Source organism: Lepidochelys olivacea (assembly GCF_965140295.1).
Source record: "Lepidochelys olivacea isolate rLepOli2 genome assembly, chromosome: 8".
Classification (NCBI taxonomy): domain Eukaryota; kingdom Metazoa; phylum Chordata; order Testudines; family Cheloniidae; genus Lepidochelys; species Lepidochelys olivacea.
Window position 1 is genome coordinate 4,801,639 of NC_140418.1, and position 18,474 is coordinate 4,820,112.

General features: G+C 42.1%; 1 protein-coding gene across 2 annotated transcripts in view; it reads right to left on the reverse strand.

Annotated features, from left to right (window-relative positions):
• Positions 1–18,474, reverse strand: part of GALNT10 (polypeptide N-acetylgalactosaminyltransferase 10) — a 130,940-nt gene that overhangs the window by 42,469 nt on the left and 69,997 nt on the right. For both annotated transcript variants that reach the window (XM_084636506.1, XM_084636507.1), the window contains exon 4: positions 16,879–17,045. In XM_084636506.1, the coding sequence (XP_084492632.1) occupies positions 16,879–17,045 (167 nt within the window). The remainder of the gene's footprint in view (positions 1–16,878; positions 17,046–18,474) is intronic.

Consider the following 18,474-nt stretch of genomic DNA (forward strand, 5'->3'; position numbering starts at 1 on the left):
ATGGATAGCTAAATTTTGCTTATTCCTGTGATTTAAACCCTCCCCGCTGCTCTGGCTTGCGCTCTCCAGCCTGTTGATCCACTGTGGTCCATGGGAGACACATTAGCATCACATTCATTGCATTTTTGAAATAAGCAACAGTGGTCCTGAAGCCAATTACGAATTGGACTATAGAAACTCCAAGTAGAGCTGGGTCAGGTGTTTTGACAAAAATAAATTTTCACTGGAAAACATCAAAAACTGTTCGTAGACTCGGACTTTAATGTCAGAAGGGAGCATCATATATGTTCATCTAGTCTGACCTCCTGAACATCACAGGCCACAGAACCTGATCCACTTACTTCTGAAGTAGGCCCATAACCTCTGGCTAAGGTACTGAAATCTTCAAATCATGATTTAAAGTCTTTAAAGTTACATAGAATCCACAGTTCACTCTATTTCAAACCACCAGGTGACCCATGCCCCCAGCTGCAGAGGAAGGCAAAAAACCAACGAAACAAAAAAAAACTCCCCAGGATCTCTGCCAATCTGACCTTGAGGGAAAATTCCTTCCTGATCCCCTATATGGCGATTAGTTAGACTTGGAGCATGTGCATGAGACCCATCAGCCAGACACCTGGGAAAGAACTCTCTCTAGTAACTCAGAGCCCTCCCTATCTAGTGTCCAATCTTGAGCCATTGGAGATATTTCCTAATATAACAGATGCAGATGGGCCATATGCCATTGTATGTAACCTCATCATGCCATCCCTGTCACAAATTTATCAAACTCAGTCTTAAAACAAGTTAGGTTTTTTACCCCACCTGGAAGGCTGTTCCAGAACTTGACTCCTTTGTCTAAACCTTTGTGTAATTTCAAGCCTAAACTTGCTGGTCAGTTTGTATCTAGGAAAGGGTTGGTTTTGATGAATTTCCCATTTTGAAACTTTCTGAAGTTACAAAACACTGTCAAAACAGGAAGCTTTGAAATTTTTTAAGTGAAAACTTTGTTTCAAAATGACTTCATTTTGAAATTTAAGCTAATCTAGTTACAAAAAGAAAAATAAAAGGTAGAAATAAAGAACAAAATGTTTTGATTAACTTGACTCAAGAATTCAGATTTTTGATTAGTGAAAATTTGAAGTTGACTTTTTGTCCAAGTTCAGGATAGGAAAATTATTCAAAATCTCAAAAAATTCTCATGGGATGGTAAAACTGTTTCCCATCCAGCTCCAGCTATGAGTAAACTTTTTGATGGCTCCCTATTTTTGTTCCCAGTACTCAGGAACTTGTTGCAGCCTAAATCTGATCTATCCAGAATAAGAATTATGACCTCCAGGGTGAAGAAGTACAGAATTAAGTAAATTTATGAAGTGCAGCTCCGTCCTAAAACCAGCTGTCAGATAGGCAAGCAATCCGATTCATGCTCATTTGTCAGCAGCTGCATTTCATTTCATTTGACTGGCAATAAGTTTATGTTTAGTGTGACGCTCTCAGCTTTCACTAATAAAAATGCAAGTTTTAGCAACTTGGTTTTAGAAAAATACAAATACAATACAACTAAATAATCGGAGGCACTGAAAGAAGGTGCAGGCAGTGCTATCTTGGTAACACCTGTTCAACTTCTGGGAATAGTTAGTTAAAATCCATTATGTGTATAAGAAGGGTCCTATTTTACAGTGACATCTTCCTAAGCATAACTTGCTAAACACTATTCTTGTTGGAAGTATGTGAACTGTCCTGACTTAATTCCTTGTTTGGAGAAATGAGTGATTTAGGAGAGTCGTAGCCTTTTTTACTCACAATAAACCAGGGTTTTGTACCTGAACAATAATGGATAAGCAGCCAAGCTTAGACTGTGGATAGCTCCACTCCCAGTGTTCTGCATGAGTTCTAACTAAAACAATTTCCCTTAGCACTGCTTCAAATCCTCACAACAAGAGTTTGTGTGTATGTCACCCAGTGTTACTCTCCACCTCACAGCCAATCAGAACCAGCGCTCAGCTGGAGTTTTTCCCTGGACAGAGAATCCCAGACAAGGAAAGCATGCATGCGTATCTGCAGCATGTGGATAGAGCCACTGCCTTTAAGGCTTGAGCCATGAACATGCAACTACCCCACCAAAGAGCCTGGTAACTTTCTTAGGGCCCTGACTCAGGAAAACACCTAAACACTGTCCTTAATAGAGAGTTTTTCAGAATCAGACCCTAGGTTGGGTGTAGCTCAGTCCTGTCAGATTCCACATCAAATCTCATTTCAATAATTACTAGCTTCATTTCTTTACTATAATCTCTCTCTGATGTACAGGAGGACTGAGTTTCTCCTGAAGGACAAATCAAGAATTTCAGAGGCTATATATGAAAGCAGTACTGTCTCCTTTTTAACAGAAGAGTTGGCCAGTGTGTCCTATGCCTCTGTTAACGGCACAGAAATTTAACACACAGACTGAACTTCTGTTATTCAAGTCCCTGTATAAGAATTCTTGCTTTACTGATGCTGCCTATAATGCCTGTTAAAAAAGAAAACTATCAATAATAGACACATCACACATAACGAGGGATGACAGTGCTCAAATCACATTTCTAATTAACTTATGCAGAGAAACAGCTGTAAAGCATTAAAATGCTGATTTGTAGTGCAGCTGACAGTTATCTAGATATTTCACTCCTAGCAGATGAAGACTCTTGCTTCAAAGTGGGTGGGGTGGGGGATTTTTGCCACAGTCCATTGCTAATGCAAGCTACATATATCATGGTGTTCACAGTAGCAAACAATGTAGTTGGGATCCACTTCATAAACTGAAACAGGGGTGGAAAATCTGCTTCAGAATCTTGTTTCGTTAGCTGGACATCTTTCCAACTGCACAGTAATTAGCTCAAACACAGTTTGCTTGTAATAAGCTGGATCCTTTCCATCAACCCCCAGAGTCCCCCTTTCCCAATCATTCTTCCAGCTGTGAGTAACTTTTGATTTTACAATAATTAGTTGCGAGAACTGAAAAATGAATTGTGTAGAACTTGTTTTGCAACAGGCTTGCTATGAAACAAAGCTATTTGGGGGCTCTATATACCTGCCCCCTTCCAAATGCATAAACAGAATATTTTTCATGTTTTCCAGCTAGTTATGAAATACTGAACATTGCAGTTTTCAGCTGAATGTCCTTTTATCAAGACGCATACATCTGAGAATGGAAATACCACAATATCAATACTTTCAAGATTTAGAAAGTTAATATAAGAATGAAAAAGTTACCTCCTTGTAATTGTTGCTCGAGATGTGTTGCATATGTCCATTACACGGTTGGTGTTCTTGCATCTTGTGCACCGGTGCTGGAGAGTTTTCCCAGGTGGTACCTGTATGGGGTGGCTCCACCCACTGCCAAGCTCCTTGTGTTCCAAATTGAGGGCCTAAAGAGCAGAATCTCCCCGCCCCTCCTTCAGTTCCTTTGCACCGAAACTGATGGCTGACTGTAATGCATTGGGAAAGGAGGGTGGATTGTGTAATGGACATATGTAACACATCTTGAACAGTTACGTGAAGGTGAGCAATTGTTTTTTCTTCTAGTGCTTGCATAGGTCCATTACACTGCAGGTGAATCCCCAAGCTGTTATCTGAGGTGGTGAGGCACAGAGGCTCATCAGAAGAGGGACTGTAGGATCACCTCTCCTACATTAGCATCCTCCTGTGATGCAGTGGACAGTGCATAAAGCCTGATAAACGTATGAACGAAAGACCACATTGCTGCTCCCCAGGTGTCCATCATTATGACGTGTGCCACAAATGCAGCTGAGGTGAAATGAACTCTAGTTGCGTGCGCTGAGAGTTTGTCTGGAGGAGTTACTCCTCTGGCAGCATAACACGCTGTATTACAGCTAGTGACCCACTTCCAAAGCCTCCGATTTCTAATTAGATGGCCCCTCATACATTCTGCACAAGAGATGAAGATACCATAAAAGACTCTGCCCTATCTAGGTAAAACACCAATGCTTGACGAATATCCAGGTTATGGTGCCTCTGCTCATCCTTATGTATATGTGGTTTCAAGAAGAGAACTGGTAGGTAGATAGACTGATTCAGGTGGAAAAACCAGACACCACATTTGAGAGGGACCTTGTCTCTGCAGAAAACCGTACGGTGGATCAGTGACTGATGCATTCAGCCCTCACATCCTCCTGGCAGAGGTGACAGCCACTAAGGCAGTTACCTGTGCAGTCAGGTGTAAAATTAGTACGATTGCAAAAGCTCACAAGGAGGGTCCATAAGTGCAGACAACACCAGATTCAAATCCTCTGACAGGTGGAAACAGCCTATCAAGACCTTTCAGGAACCTGGTCATGATTGGGTAAATGAAAACAGTCTTACCGTCATAAATATAAAGGGAAGGGTAAACACCTTTAAATCCCTCCTGGCCAGAGGAAAAACCCTTTCACCTGTAAAGGGTTAAGAAGCTAAAGTAACCTCACTGGCACCTGACCAAAATGACCAATGAGGAGACAAGATACTTTCAAAGCTGGAGGGGGGGAGACAAAGGGTTCTCTCTGTCTGTGTGATGCTTTTGCCGGGATCAGAGCAGGAATGCAGGTCAGAACTCCTGTAAAGAGTTAGTGAGCAATCTAGTAAGGTACGCATTAGATTCTGTTTTGTTTAAAGAAAAGGAGGACTTGTGGCACCTTAGAGACTAACCAATTTATTAGAGCATAAGCTTTCGTGAGCTACAGCTCATCTGAGGAAGTGAGCTGTAGCTCACGAAAGCTTATGCTCTAATAAATTGGTTAGTCTCTAAGGTGCCACAAGTCCTCCTTTTCTTTTTGCGAATACAGACTAACACGGCTGTTACTCTGAAACCTGTTTTGTTTAAATGGCTGATAAAATAGGTCGTGCTGTAACCTGATACCTATGTTCTCTGATAGTATTTTCAGCCTACAGAAAAATCCTTTGTCTCCAGGCAAATAGACAGAAAAACCCTCTAGCTGCTCTTAGCTTAAAAAAACCAAAAACAAAAAAAACCCACCAACCTCTTCAGGTCTGTGAAAAATGTGTGAATTTCCTTGCAGGAGGTTAACTACCCTGCCTTCAGGTAGAGAAAACTCCAGCTCAAAAAAGACAAATCCCTTGTGTCTCTGCTCTGGCCCCCAGGCAGAGAAAAAAAAACCCTAACTGCTTTCAGCTTAAAACCTGTTTCCAAGCAGCCCAAAGGGGGGGGGGGGGTGTCCTTTTAAAATCTGTGCTTCTGGTTCAAAAAAATCTCAAATTGATCTCAGAATGATCCCACTGCTCTGCCACCATGTCAAGGTTCCTTCCCCACTCTGAACTCTAGGGTACAGATGTGGGGACCTGCATGAAAGACCCCCTAAGCTTATTCTTACCAGCTTAGGTTAAAACTTCCCCAAGGTACAAACTTTTACCTTTTGACCCTGGACCTTATGTTGCCACCACCAAAATGTCTAACAAAAACAACAGGGGAAATGCCCACTTGGAAACATCTCCCCCCCCAAAATATCCCCCCAAGCCCTACACCCCCTTTCCTGGGGAAGGCTTGATAAAAATCCTCACCAATTTGCATAGGTGAACACAGACCCAAACCCTTGGCTCTTAAGAACAATGAAAAAGCAATCAGGTTCTTTAAAGAATTTTAATTAAAGAAAAAGTAAAAGAAAAACCTCTGTAAAATCAGGATGGTAAATGCTTACAGCGTAATCAGATTCAAAACATAACGAATCCCTCTTGGCAAAACCTTAAGTTACAAAAAGACAAAAAAACAGGAACATACATTCCATTCAGCACAGCTTATTTTATCAGCCATTTAAACAAAACAGAATCTATTGCATATCTAACTAGATTGCTTACTAACTCTTTACAGGAGTTCTGACCTGCACTCCTGCTCTGGTCCCGGCAAAAGCATCACACAGACAGGACCCTTTGTTCTCCCCCTTCAGTTTTGAAAGTATCTTGTCTCCTCATTGGTCATTTTGGTCAGGTGCCAGCGAGGTTATCTTAGCTTCTTAACCCTTTATGGGTGAAAGGGTTTTTCCTCTGGCCAGGAGAGATTTAAAGGTGTTTACCCTTCCCTTTGTATTTATGACACCGTCTATGCAAGGGTAAAATATCAAGATGGCGACCAGAGGCATCCTAATGGACCTGAAGTCCATACCTGATTCATTAAGGTGCGAAAGGCAGTCCAGAGCTGATTGAGTCATCATCTGAGTCAGGGGTACGTTAGAGGATGCTGCTCAGATGGAAAAAGGCTTCCATTTACTCAAGTAAGCAGCTCATGTGGACAGCTTTCTGCTATCAAAGAGCACATTCTGGACTGCCAGCAAGCAATGTGCTTCCTCTACATTCAACCACTGATGAACCAGGCTGTAAGATGCAGCATTTGCAGATCTGAGTGAAGCACCCATCATGGTTCTGTAGAGGTCTCTGATGACTGGTTACAGCTTGTGGAGATGTGAACACTATCTCTGTCTTGGCCTGGCTAGAGCTAGAAGGATCATTCTACCCTGATCTTGCTTGAGCTTGACAATCACCCTGGGATACTCATAGGTATGCACAGAGGAGCTATTTGTTCCACAGAAACAGGAAAGCATCCAATGTATGAGGTTTGCTTGTTCACAGGGAATACTAACGCTCCACCCACCAACAGCAAGAAGGAACTGAAGGAGCAGTGGACTGTGCCCTTTATACCCTCATTTCAGAGCCTGGAAGTGGGCCGGGCAACCCCATGGGTACTGCTCGGGAAAACTCCGTCACTGGTGTGTGTGATGAACATACACCTACAGTTTAATGGACATATGCAAGCACTCAAAGAATCAATAGTACTTAATTTAGTGGCTCTAAAATGAGGTTATGTAGTTAAATTTGATTATGGATCCAGAGCTCAGTTTATTTCCTATATAACAGTACCCTAAAATAAATCAGATCTATAAAGCAGAGCTCAGAGGTGAAAGGGAGGGAGAATAAACCGATTAGACAGCCTTTGCAAAACAAAATGAGCATCTAAATTGGGCTACAAGTTAACTTCAATTTGGGATTTACAAATTTTACCGCAATAAAAACATAAAAGCCATGTTACTTACATAAGATTAGAGCTGCCGTACTGATTCGGACCATGGTCCATCTTCCCCAGTATCCTATCTCCAACAGTGCCACATACCAGAGCTTCAGAAGGCGTGTACAGAAAAGGGCATTTGTGGCGCAATCCATCCATCTTCCACTCCCGGTTTCTGATAGAGGTTTAGGGCTGTCCCAAGCATGAGGTTGTGTCCCTAATCATCATAGCTAATAGCCAATAGCCATTGATGGACCTATCCTCTAGGAACTTATCCAGTTCTTTTTTGAAGCCCGTTATACTTTTGGCCATTACAACTTCCCATGTAATAAGTTCCACAAGTTAACTGTGCATTGTGTGAAAAAGTACTTTCCCTTCCTTGTATTATACCTGCTGCCTATTAATTTCATTGGGTAACCTCTTATTTTTGTGTTGTGTGAAAGGGTAAACAACATTTCTCTAAGCACCTTTTCCCACTACTCATTATTTTATAGAGCTTCATCACAACACCATCAGTCATCTCTTTTCCAAGATGAACAACTCTAATCTTTCCCCTCTCTCCTCATATGGAAGCTGTTTCATACCCTGGATCATATTTGCTGCCCTTCTCTGAACCTTTTCCAGTTCCACTATATCCTTTTGAGATAGGGTGACCAGAACTGGACACGGTATTCAAGGTGTGGACACATCATGGATTTATTTAGTGGCATTATATTTTCTGCCTTATTTTTTCCTTTTCCGAATAGTGCTGAAAATATTGTTAGCCTTTTTGATCGATGCTGTACATGATCCTTTGTTAAAATCACTTGGTGGTGGCAGTGTATCCCCCAAGGGCAAAAAGTTTGTGCCTTGGGGAAGTTTTACCTAAGCTGGTAGAAATAAGTTTAGGGGGGTCTTTCATGCAGGTCCCCACATCTGTACCCTAGAGTTCAGAGTGGGGAGGAAACCCTGACAAACTGCTATTTATGAGGGGTGAAGGGTCCTCAGCTCGCACCACTCTTTTTTTTTTTTTTTAAAAAAGATGCCTCTCAGAGAGGGAGTTAAGCTAGTTTACTAACACTAGCGCCTCTGTTAAAGAACAGCTATAATCCTCACTACACACTTTATTGGTCAAATAAAACCTGGAAGAGGTGGGGTGGAAATGGAAGGAAAAATCAGAATACTAGGACAATAAATATTCCCAGGACAGCTCAATTTGCAGAGTGAACAAAATTTTTGGAGGTAAAGAGAAACATATAAGAAGTACTCTGCTGTATCCAGCTATACTGAAAGAGCCCAAAGGAAATAGCATACTTTTTGGAAACAGAGAGGGGAATGTATTTGGTTCCAGCTTCCTGAAGGTGCAAGGATAATGGGATGCTCAAGCAGAGACCTAGCTGTCCCAAAGGAATAGAACCTAGATGTCCTGATTTCCAATTTGCTGTACTTACCAATTGATAAGATTCTTCAAACAAAACAAAAAACTTGCTCTCCAGGCACGTCTCTTGGATAACTGGGTCCCAGAACAAGTAGGGCTTTATATACTGTAATCAACATGAGGCTCGTATCAAGTGTCTCATTGCAATATTAGGCTGAACAAGTCGAAATGGCATTCAGTTGAGGTCAAGTAGTGGTTAGAACAATTATGTCATCACAAGAGTTACATCTAACAAGGTATTTGTAGAAGTTAAATCTCAACGAAATACAATAATTAATGAACCCAATAAAATGGCAAAATTGGCAACATGACAGTAAACTTTTCCAGAGGAGCCTTAACTTTTGGAGATTCCAGTGTTTTGAATCCTCGACCAACTTTCACTGCATTAATGTGGTGTTTTTAACAACATGTAAAAGCTTTAAAGATATGTCTCTGCATGACTTTTTAGTGAAGCTATGACTGTTGTGTCTTAACAAGGGATAATACCTTATTTAAAACACCCAGCCATTTACACAAAAGCAGTATTAAAAATAGGTAAGAATGGGCTGTCAGTGAATATCCAGATGATTGAGTATCAAAATAAGTGACTGATGTACAACATTATTTCAACACTAAGCAGCAGCTACTAATTTCACTTCTATGGAGCTACATGGTACAGTAAGTAGGATTATCAGAGGTCGTTCTGAACCACCTCTGTTACATAAATATATCTTTTTTTCTGCACATAGTATTTTTTTTTAAAGACTGCTTACTCAGTGATCCAGCTCTTTAAATTATGTTCAGCAATTACATTACAGCCTTGTGGCAGACAAAGATTCAACGAATTGAATAATGTAAAAATTTCTAATGGCATAAAAGGTGAAAGGAAAAAAACCCCACCATCTTTTTCATCAAAGAAAGGGCTGACAAATCCAATGCTGTTTCATTTCAGACAGAAAAATTTAAATGCTGGCAATTATTGTAACATTTTGCTTTCATAAGTTGACTTTCCTTTTGATGACCGACTTGATGACTGACTACTTCTGATCCAAGATGACTGTGGCAATGAGAAGTATGGACTGCCACAAGCATAGGTGCTGGAGCACCCACAGGAAAAAAAAAATATAGCGGGTGCTCAGCACCCACCAGCAGACCTGCGGATCAGTGCCTCCTCCTTCCCTGTAGTGCCTCCCACCCGCTGGGGACCCTGTCGATCAGCTCCTATCCTCCCTCCCAGTGCCTCCCACCCACCGCAGATCAGCTGTTCAGCAGCGTGCAGGACATGCTGGGGGAGGAGGGGTGCAGGGCAGGGGGCGGAATGAGGCAGGAAGAGGTGGGGCAGAGGATGGAGCTTGGAGGAAAGGGTGGAGTGGGACAGAGCAGGGGTCAAGCACTCTCCGGGATCTGAGTAAGTGGGCACATATGGCCACAAGCGTATTGTTTGACTAGGTGTAATCTTCCAAGATGTTTCAACATACTAACTCTCTGAAGTTTCTTCCCTGTAAATGGCATTTTGCTGCTATTCAAATCTAGTCTCTAGCTGGAAGAGGCTTTGCTTATAATCCAACGTGAACAAGGAGAGCAACTAACGGAACAGTAGAATTTGACTGCCAGCACAAGAAGATTGTCCCGCAGTTGTAGAAGGCTCCACCACACCAGCTATGTACGATGGTTGAGAGAATCAGCATGAGAGAGAGATGTGGTCAGACTAGGCTGCACAACCTCACTACAGAATCGTCTCTTCGCCTTCTCTGGTGTTGCAGTGAGGCTGCTGACACTGGAACTGGAGGCTAATTCAGCCCCTGGCCCATCCCAGGATTTGAGGGAATGGAGAAGGTCATAGTTTGCACTGCCCTTCTGCTGCCTTCGGTCTTGTGCCAAGTGGCGCTTGGCTGGGCCTGAGGTTCAAGTCTGGACAAGCATGGGGAAGGTACCATTCAGTTTTCTGATCCAAGATAAAAAATGTCCATAAAGAAGCCACTCACTGGAAAAAGAGGACATATGGTTTTTGCCTACATGCACAACAGGTACCAAAATCACCACACACAGTGGGGACTAAGCTCATTAGTTTAAAGTTCTTAAACTCATGAAAGATTCTGTCATGACGGCACTCAAAACTGAAGTCCCATTTAACCACAAAACCAGTGTAAGAGGCAGCAGCAGGACAAACTACTCACCTGTTGCCCTCTCCAGATGTGCTGACTCTGGCCTGGAAAGACAAGATCCCACCTGCACGAGTGAGGTGGCGGTGCAACCACCACTCGCATTCCACTTTTGAACTTGGACCTCACAAGAGCACAGATGCAATCCTGAGGGCGATTCATGCAACAGGGATGCCTGAGTACGAGCACATACACGGAGACCATCAATTCAATTCACCCAGACCAAACAGCCGATGGATCATGACTTGTGGTCTCTTTGCAGCTGGAGTCAGATTCAAACTGGTGATCTAGAGGCAAGTGGCTCCTCCACTTTTACTGACTGCACTAAACCATCCAGTGCCCCAATCAACTTTAAAAAAAAAGGTCATGAGGACTAGCAGAAAACAAGCTATGTTTCAAATTGACCTGCACCTTAACAACTTCTCCCCCCATAGTCTATTAGGACAAATATACTCATTTACTAGTCAACAGCACTATGATGAAGTAATCAGAAAGCATGCAAATTCTACATCTGACGGTCCCCAGGAGAAGAGTGATATACATGAAAATAAGGAATAGTGTTTTATTTTTCTTAGGGCCATTCTGATAACAAGGGATATAATTAAGGCCCTGCCAACTAGGATATGAAAGAGCTTAATAATTTAACTCAGATCATTAGAATTAATGAATGAAATTAAACAGCCATAAATCCACAAAGAACTGCCATAGCTAAGCATTTATTTATGATCAGGAATTCTGAAGTCATAATTCACATTTTGATCTCTGCTTACCCATAAGGATTGATGTTACTACACGTGTGGCCACCTGAAATAATCAAGTTGAGATATGTTTGCAGCAGAACTCACATGACCTGAGAGTTTCATCTTATTACATTCTAAACCTAACAACAAATTTTTATTAAGAGGCACATGCTGCTGGGCAGGTTAGTTTCCATGTTTCAATCCCCCCCCGAAGTGTTTGATGCAGTCAACTGGAGGAACGTACATTTTTCTATAAGTCAAAATCATCAGCAATTCTTGCTAAAAGTCAATGCTTATATTGCAAGCATGTCCAAGAACTAGATTCGTGGCTAAAGAATATGAGGGATGTGAGACTTTGGTGATGTTATCAGGAATACTGCTTGGATGCTAGAAACTAGCTATTAGAAGGTGGAAGCAGCCTCACAATATAGTAATAAGTCACAGTCATGGTCTAAAATAAGAACTATAATTGCTACTTTGAAATTCTTTGGCACCCCTTTAGAATATATGAGACAATGGCCTAGTGAAGAAGAAAGTGCCATGAAATGGCTCTCAGGCTAGAGAAGGGACATGCGCCAGCAAGAACAGTTGCTTAAGCATGACATGCTCTACACTCATGGCAAACAGGATCCCCTATCTACAGTTCAAAACTCATGTAAAATGTTTAATGTACTTTAAGAAAGAGTGCTACATTGATCATTTAGACAGCTAGACTTTTCTACTGTAACTTCACTCTCTTGCTAGTTATTGGCTACCATATGCTTTATAAGAATAGATTTTGATCTGATCTATGATACTACAGGCATGGGAAAAGCAGGATGAAAAAACAGTGCACTGTGTTTGTATAAGAGGGAGGTACTGTAATGAGTAATAAATTAAACATTTCAAAAATCCTGCTTAGTAAGGCCTTTGCTGGAACACATTAAAATGCACTGTTGTCAGGGTACCCTTTTTTGGTTGAAAAATGTTTACTGCTATAGGTCACAGAATTGTCTCCCTCCTTAAGTTAAGAAATAAATAGTTCTTTGACGACACGTCCAGATAATGATTCACTAGTCTAAGGGCTTCACTAATGCAAAAAACAGTTGCCTTTAACGGTGTCCTCTGGAACAAAATTTAGCAGCCACCAAATCCAAACACCCCGCCACCCCCATTTTTTCCCCTATATTTCTTCAATTTCTTATCTACTTTCACCTGCTCACTGGTGACTTCCCATCCCACTTCTCAGCACTAGAAATTCCCGAACAGTCCCTCTGTCCGAAGCTGAACACAGATTAAAAGTGTAAGAGGGATTTAACACCTGGCAGCTGTAGCCAAGTTACCATATCAACTATGGTAGTCACAGATGGAATCCTCTGCAGTAACATTTTCAGGTTGAAATACAAAGATTCACTTCCTATGAAGAGACTGAGTAAACAGTGTTAAAATAAGCCAAAAATGTAAGTGATAGGAAAACAGACAGTCTCACTGCTTGCAGTATTCTCTAGACAACTTCTGCTAAAATGAAGGTATGGATAAGACTGCAGCACATATATGGAAATCCTCAGGGACTTTCCCAGCTCAAACTGAATGCAAGCTCACTGTGATTCAGTGCTAAGCACACAGAACCTCAACACTGGGTCTGACAGGCTTACTAGGGTTGCCCAGCTTTTCGAAAGTATATCACTACAAAATAGACTTATACCAAAAAGGTCTGGCAGGGCTGTTTAGACACTCCTCTAAACTTTCCTTGCTTCGAGGTGCAAGCAGAACACATTTGATATTTTACTACCTCAATCATACTTGGGTTGGGGTGATCTGTTGGCAAAATCCTCTTAAGCCAACCCTAAAAATATAGTTTATTATTGCAGGCTGTGGTGACAAGGGGTCAAAGTGATACTTTTTAGTGGCTTTGGGCATCATGCAGGACTAGAAAGAGATGCAGAATTGGTGCTCTGTCACAGACCTGCTGTATGATCTCGGGCAAGTCACTTTCCACACCACCTTTTGCCTGCCTGGCTTATTTAGACGGTAAGCTCTTCGGGGCAGGGTTGTCATTCACTCGCTGCACAGCACCTAACGCAATGGGGTCCTGATCTCAGCTGGAGCATCTAATTATAAACAAGTCTGCAATTCAGGAGAGGTGAACTGGGAGAGATTTATGGAGCTCATGCCAGGACCACCACGTGGAGAGAGCATCTTAGTCCCACGTAACCCTGGCTCAAGGCACTACCATGACTTCTATAGTACTAGTTCACTCATGTTTTAGAAAGACAGAAAAAAAATTAAGGACTGTTTTTTATGTAAGTGTCCACTGGTTCGGTTTTATTTTTGGCACAGCCCAGTGAGCTGTCATAACTTGACGTAAGACAAGGTCTTCAATTCTTGTCCATCTTAACATTGGTATAAGCACGTGGCCAGAACAGTGTTCTAATTGGATCCAAGCCCAAGGAAGCTATGTAAACTTTTAAGTGCAATGTTTAAGGACAAATCTCCACTGGAGGGAGAGACACGCGCATTATGCAGCTGTTAACTTTGCAAGAATTCTCAGTCCCAGAGCCAAGCATTTTGAGTAAGTTTTTTAAATTACACGCCCCCCTACCCCTAAAAAAACAGGGCTTTCTGACTTTCAAGTGAAGATCACACATTTAAGGATTTGTTGCTGCCCCTGCCTCCTCAAAACTTTGAAAAAGTCTACTTAGGGATAGAGAGGGATTTGGAAATTACTTCAGTGTGGTGAAGAAAGAATACCAGTCACCGGAAAAAGCAGCTGGGATCAGCAGGGAATGCCACTGTGCAGAAAAGGAGAATAAACAGAGGAATGAAACTTAAAAGAGAAACAAAAAAAAACTTACTTAGGGGCAGAAACAATGCCCATCAACAATGATTAAGTAGGGTGTGGAAAATAAAACTTATTTATGTAATGCAGATCTGGTTACAGCATGAGGGTCGATCCAATGACCCGATTTCACTTTCCTGTTCCTAATCTTTTATGCCAAGATGAAGAAAAGAGGGCTTGCTGAAAATGTGTTTTCTTCTGACAGTCTCAAAATACTTTAAACATCAATGCCATATATCTATAGCCTAATGAGCTTTTCAAACTACCAGGCTTTGCCTGCTAGCTAGTGAAAGTTACACTTCAGGAGAAGGACTGTAGAGGAGGGCAACACTTAGCATTTCAAAGTCAATATGGGTCAGAGCACCACTGATCGGTGTTTGAGTTAATGCTTTTACAGGAGCTTCAGAATCAGTCATAGCAGCTATTTCTCCCCCTCAAGATTTTTATCTGGAAATGCTTCTCATAATAGCACTCTCATGGAGAGAGCCCTGTGTTCCTTGTGTAATTCCAGATGGAAGGATCTTGTTAAAAAAACACCTTGCAGCATAAAGTAATTACTTTCTTGTTCTTTGATCATTAAAATGGGAAAAAAAACCCTTAAGAATTGCTAGACCACACTGATGAGCCCATAAGGCCAGAACTCCATCTCAGATTTTGGCTAATGTTGGATGCTTCAGAGAAGGTACAAACTCCACATGAGACTTCAGACTGCAACATAAAAGAGGTTAGCGGAATTATTTCTTCCATCTAATGGTCACTTTAGGCCATGAAGCGTGAGGGTTACTAGCCCTCACTTTATCTTAAGTAGTTAAATCACAGTTTAATTTAATATAGCATCGCATATGGTGGTCCAAGCAGATCCAAAGGAACAAGTTATTTTGGTAGTTGTGCCAATCTCATTACAAGGAAGGCAGCAGGCGCGCAAATTACCGACTCCCGACCCGGGGTGGTAGTGACGAAAAACAACAATACAGGACTCTTTCGAGGCCCTGTAATTGAAATGAGTACACTTTAAATCCTTTAACGAGGATCCATTGGAGGGCAAGCCTGGTGCCAGCAGCCGCGGTAATTCCAGCTCCAATAGCGTATATTATTTAGGGGGAGGGATAGCTCAGTGGTTTGAGCGTTGGCTTGCTAAACACAGGGCTGTGAGTTCAATCCTTGAGGGGGCCATTTAGGGATCTGGGGCAAAAATTGGGGATTGGTCCTGCTTTGAGCAGGGGGTTGGACTAGATTATCTCCTGAGGTTCCTTCCAACCCTGATATTCTATGACTCTATGACAAATTAAGCACCAGGGCTGCAACCACAACAAAACTTGCAGTATTTGTGTTGCTGATGAATCATGCTGGTGATTATTTATTTGCTTGGCCCACTATGGTTCTTCATCAGAGTCATCAAATTTAAGGCCATTCCCTTTTTGTGTAAAAACCTAATGCCACTTTGTGTCGGGCTTATCTCCAGCTTCTGCCCTTATTAGCCTATAGCAATGAAGACAGGTGACCACACACACACTACACTATACTGTTGAATTCTTGCTGTGCAGTACAATTTCTGTTGCAGAATAAACAGAGCCAAGTGGCGAATACAGAATGGAGACTTAATATTGTTTATGGGTTATACTTAATCTATCACTGTAAGGGTTTTCAGGTATGTCAGTATAAATCCAAATCAGGATGTAAATGGACAATGTGATTCTTCATTGCTTGGTGTTTTTTGTGCCCGGAGAAGGGGAGAGAGAAATGGAGAGTATTTCTTCACACAATGCAGTCAACCTTTGGAACTCCTTTGGCAGGGGATGTTGTGAAGGCCAAAACCATAACATGGTTCAAAAAAGAACTAGATAAGTTCCTGCAGGATAGGTCCATCAATGGCTATGAGCCAGAATGGACAGGGATGCAACATGATGCTCTGAGTGTCCCTAGCCTCTGTTTGTCAGAAGCTGGGAATGGACGAGACAATGGATCACTTGTTTGTCTATTCTGTTCATTCTGAGGCACCTCGCATTGGCTATTGTTGGAAGACTGGATACTGGGGTAGCTGGACCACTGGTCTGACCCAACGTGGCCATTCTTATGAGACTAAAACTAAGACTACATGCCACTGTGCCTTAGTTTACTTGTCTGTAAAATGGGGATAATGGTACTGACCTCCTTCGTAAAACTCAGATCTATTGGTGAAAAGTGCAATATGAGAGCTGGGTATTACGAAGGTTATGGATTTTCCAAATTTATTTTTACTTCTGGAAAGCTAAAAATGTTAAACCATGAAGTCTCTAGGATGAAAACAATTCATCAAGATTAATTTTAATATGTTCCGTAATACAGAATTATTTTCTGTATGAAGGAAGAAAATCCCATTTAAAAAAAAGGTCACTTTTGATTGGTTAAGAAACCAAAATAGGAAGTGTTTAAGAGCCCAATATTCACAGGGTTTTGCTGATGAATACATTAATAGCACTTACTTTCCTTATTTACCACCCAGACTAAGCTCAGTGTTGTGAAAATCGCTGTTGCCACCAATACCTAAAGTAACGCAAGTGCTGCAGGAAATGCAGCTTCTTGCTCTGTTGACGGTCTTACTGCGACGTCAACTGACTGTTACTGGAGACACCAAAATCCTAAAGCTGGCTCTTGGCAGATGATAATACTCTACTGTTCTTTGCTATACTTTTGTGCATTTTGTCAGGTAGTTTATGTAGCTATAGGCAGAGATGCTACATAGGAAGTCACTGTACCTCTGTCACTAAAGTCATCCACCAGCACAATTTCTGCTATCAGCTCAGGAGGGGAGCGATTTAGGATGCTGTGCACTGTCCGGAGGAGAGATGACCATCCTTCATTGTGGAATGGGATTATCACGCTGGTGTTTGGGAGCTTCTCCAGGTACAGCTTGTTATTGCAGCTAGACAGGGATGAAACAAGTTATAAACATACCAAGTAAACAGACACTGTCACATTTCTCACAAATGCACGCAGCAAAGAATGTGCAAAAGCTGCTGGAACGTCAGCATCTCCTCACAGGGACTTGCATACGGTTTTGTTGTAGACAGCAATAGCAGAGATGCCAGCCTTGCACTCAGACTTTATGGGATGCTTATGAAAAAAGTTAGGGAGGAATTAGGGAGATTACTTGGATCTCTTCCTTTTCCCAACTTCTCCCCCCCTCCATCCCCTCCCTATGTACGGCCAAGGAGAGGGTCTGGGCTTCCCCCCCATTTTGCTCCAATCCCTACCCCTGAACAGGAGAAAAGGAGGACTGACTCTAGGACAGCTGATCTCCTCTGCCCCTAAGGCCTTTAATTACCTTGGCCATTTGCAGGCCTGGCTGCCTTCCTGGGATGATCCTCCTCTTCTTCTCCATCCTCAGTTGCATTACCTCTTTCCTCCTCTGCTGCCTCCTCCTCCTGCAGCTTCTCCTCCTTCACTGACTGTGCAGTGAGGGTTGAATAGGAGGCAAGCCACTGTGAGAGTTCGTGGATTTTGGGGTGCTGGATTCACCACCCGAGTCACAGGCAGCATGCTGCATTCTTCCCCATGCGGACCCTGCTGGTACCGAGAGTGCACTAGCAGGGTCCACACAGGGCAGTCAGCGTGCAACATGCAGCCTGTGGCTTGGGCGGTGAATCTAGCAGAGCCCCGACCCGTTCAAAATCACCGTGGCTTGCCTCCTGTCATATCCTTACTGTGCTGTCGGAGCATCAGTGGAGAAGAATGCCACACACTTCCACCTCCACCACTCCTGGTGGCCACAGCGCTATTTGACGTATTCATTGAACCAAAGTGGTGGTAAGTCTCTCACACACACACACAATAAAATGGGTGCTTGCAAAATTAGCACATTGAAGCCTAAATTAGTAATTTTGTAATTACAAGCACGAATTGGGTGGATTATGGAAAATTAGGGACGGCTGGCATCTCTGCAATAGCAATGTAACAAAAATTCATGGATTCACGGTTCACTCTTATCTGGTGTATAATCCATTGTTTTCATATGATTTAAAAACATTGACAGTGTCAAGCAATCACTATAAAGCACAGTATGGAAGATTTGCATTTACTTCTATCACTGGGAAAGCTTGTGAAACTCATGCTTGAGTCTTGTAAAAATCTTCTGCTGTGACAGTTCATTCAAGATAAATCACTGACTACTATTGTACAAGTTTTAGACAACGATTGCAATTTTATGATCAAGAATAAATTCCACAGCATTAGGAAAACATCTGTTGCCCATTTGTTCACCGTTAAATCTGCTAGTTACTGGGGGGAAGAAAAAAGCAGGACTGCATATCAGCTGCCTCCTCTAATTAAAAAAAAAAGAATACAACTACAAA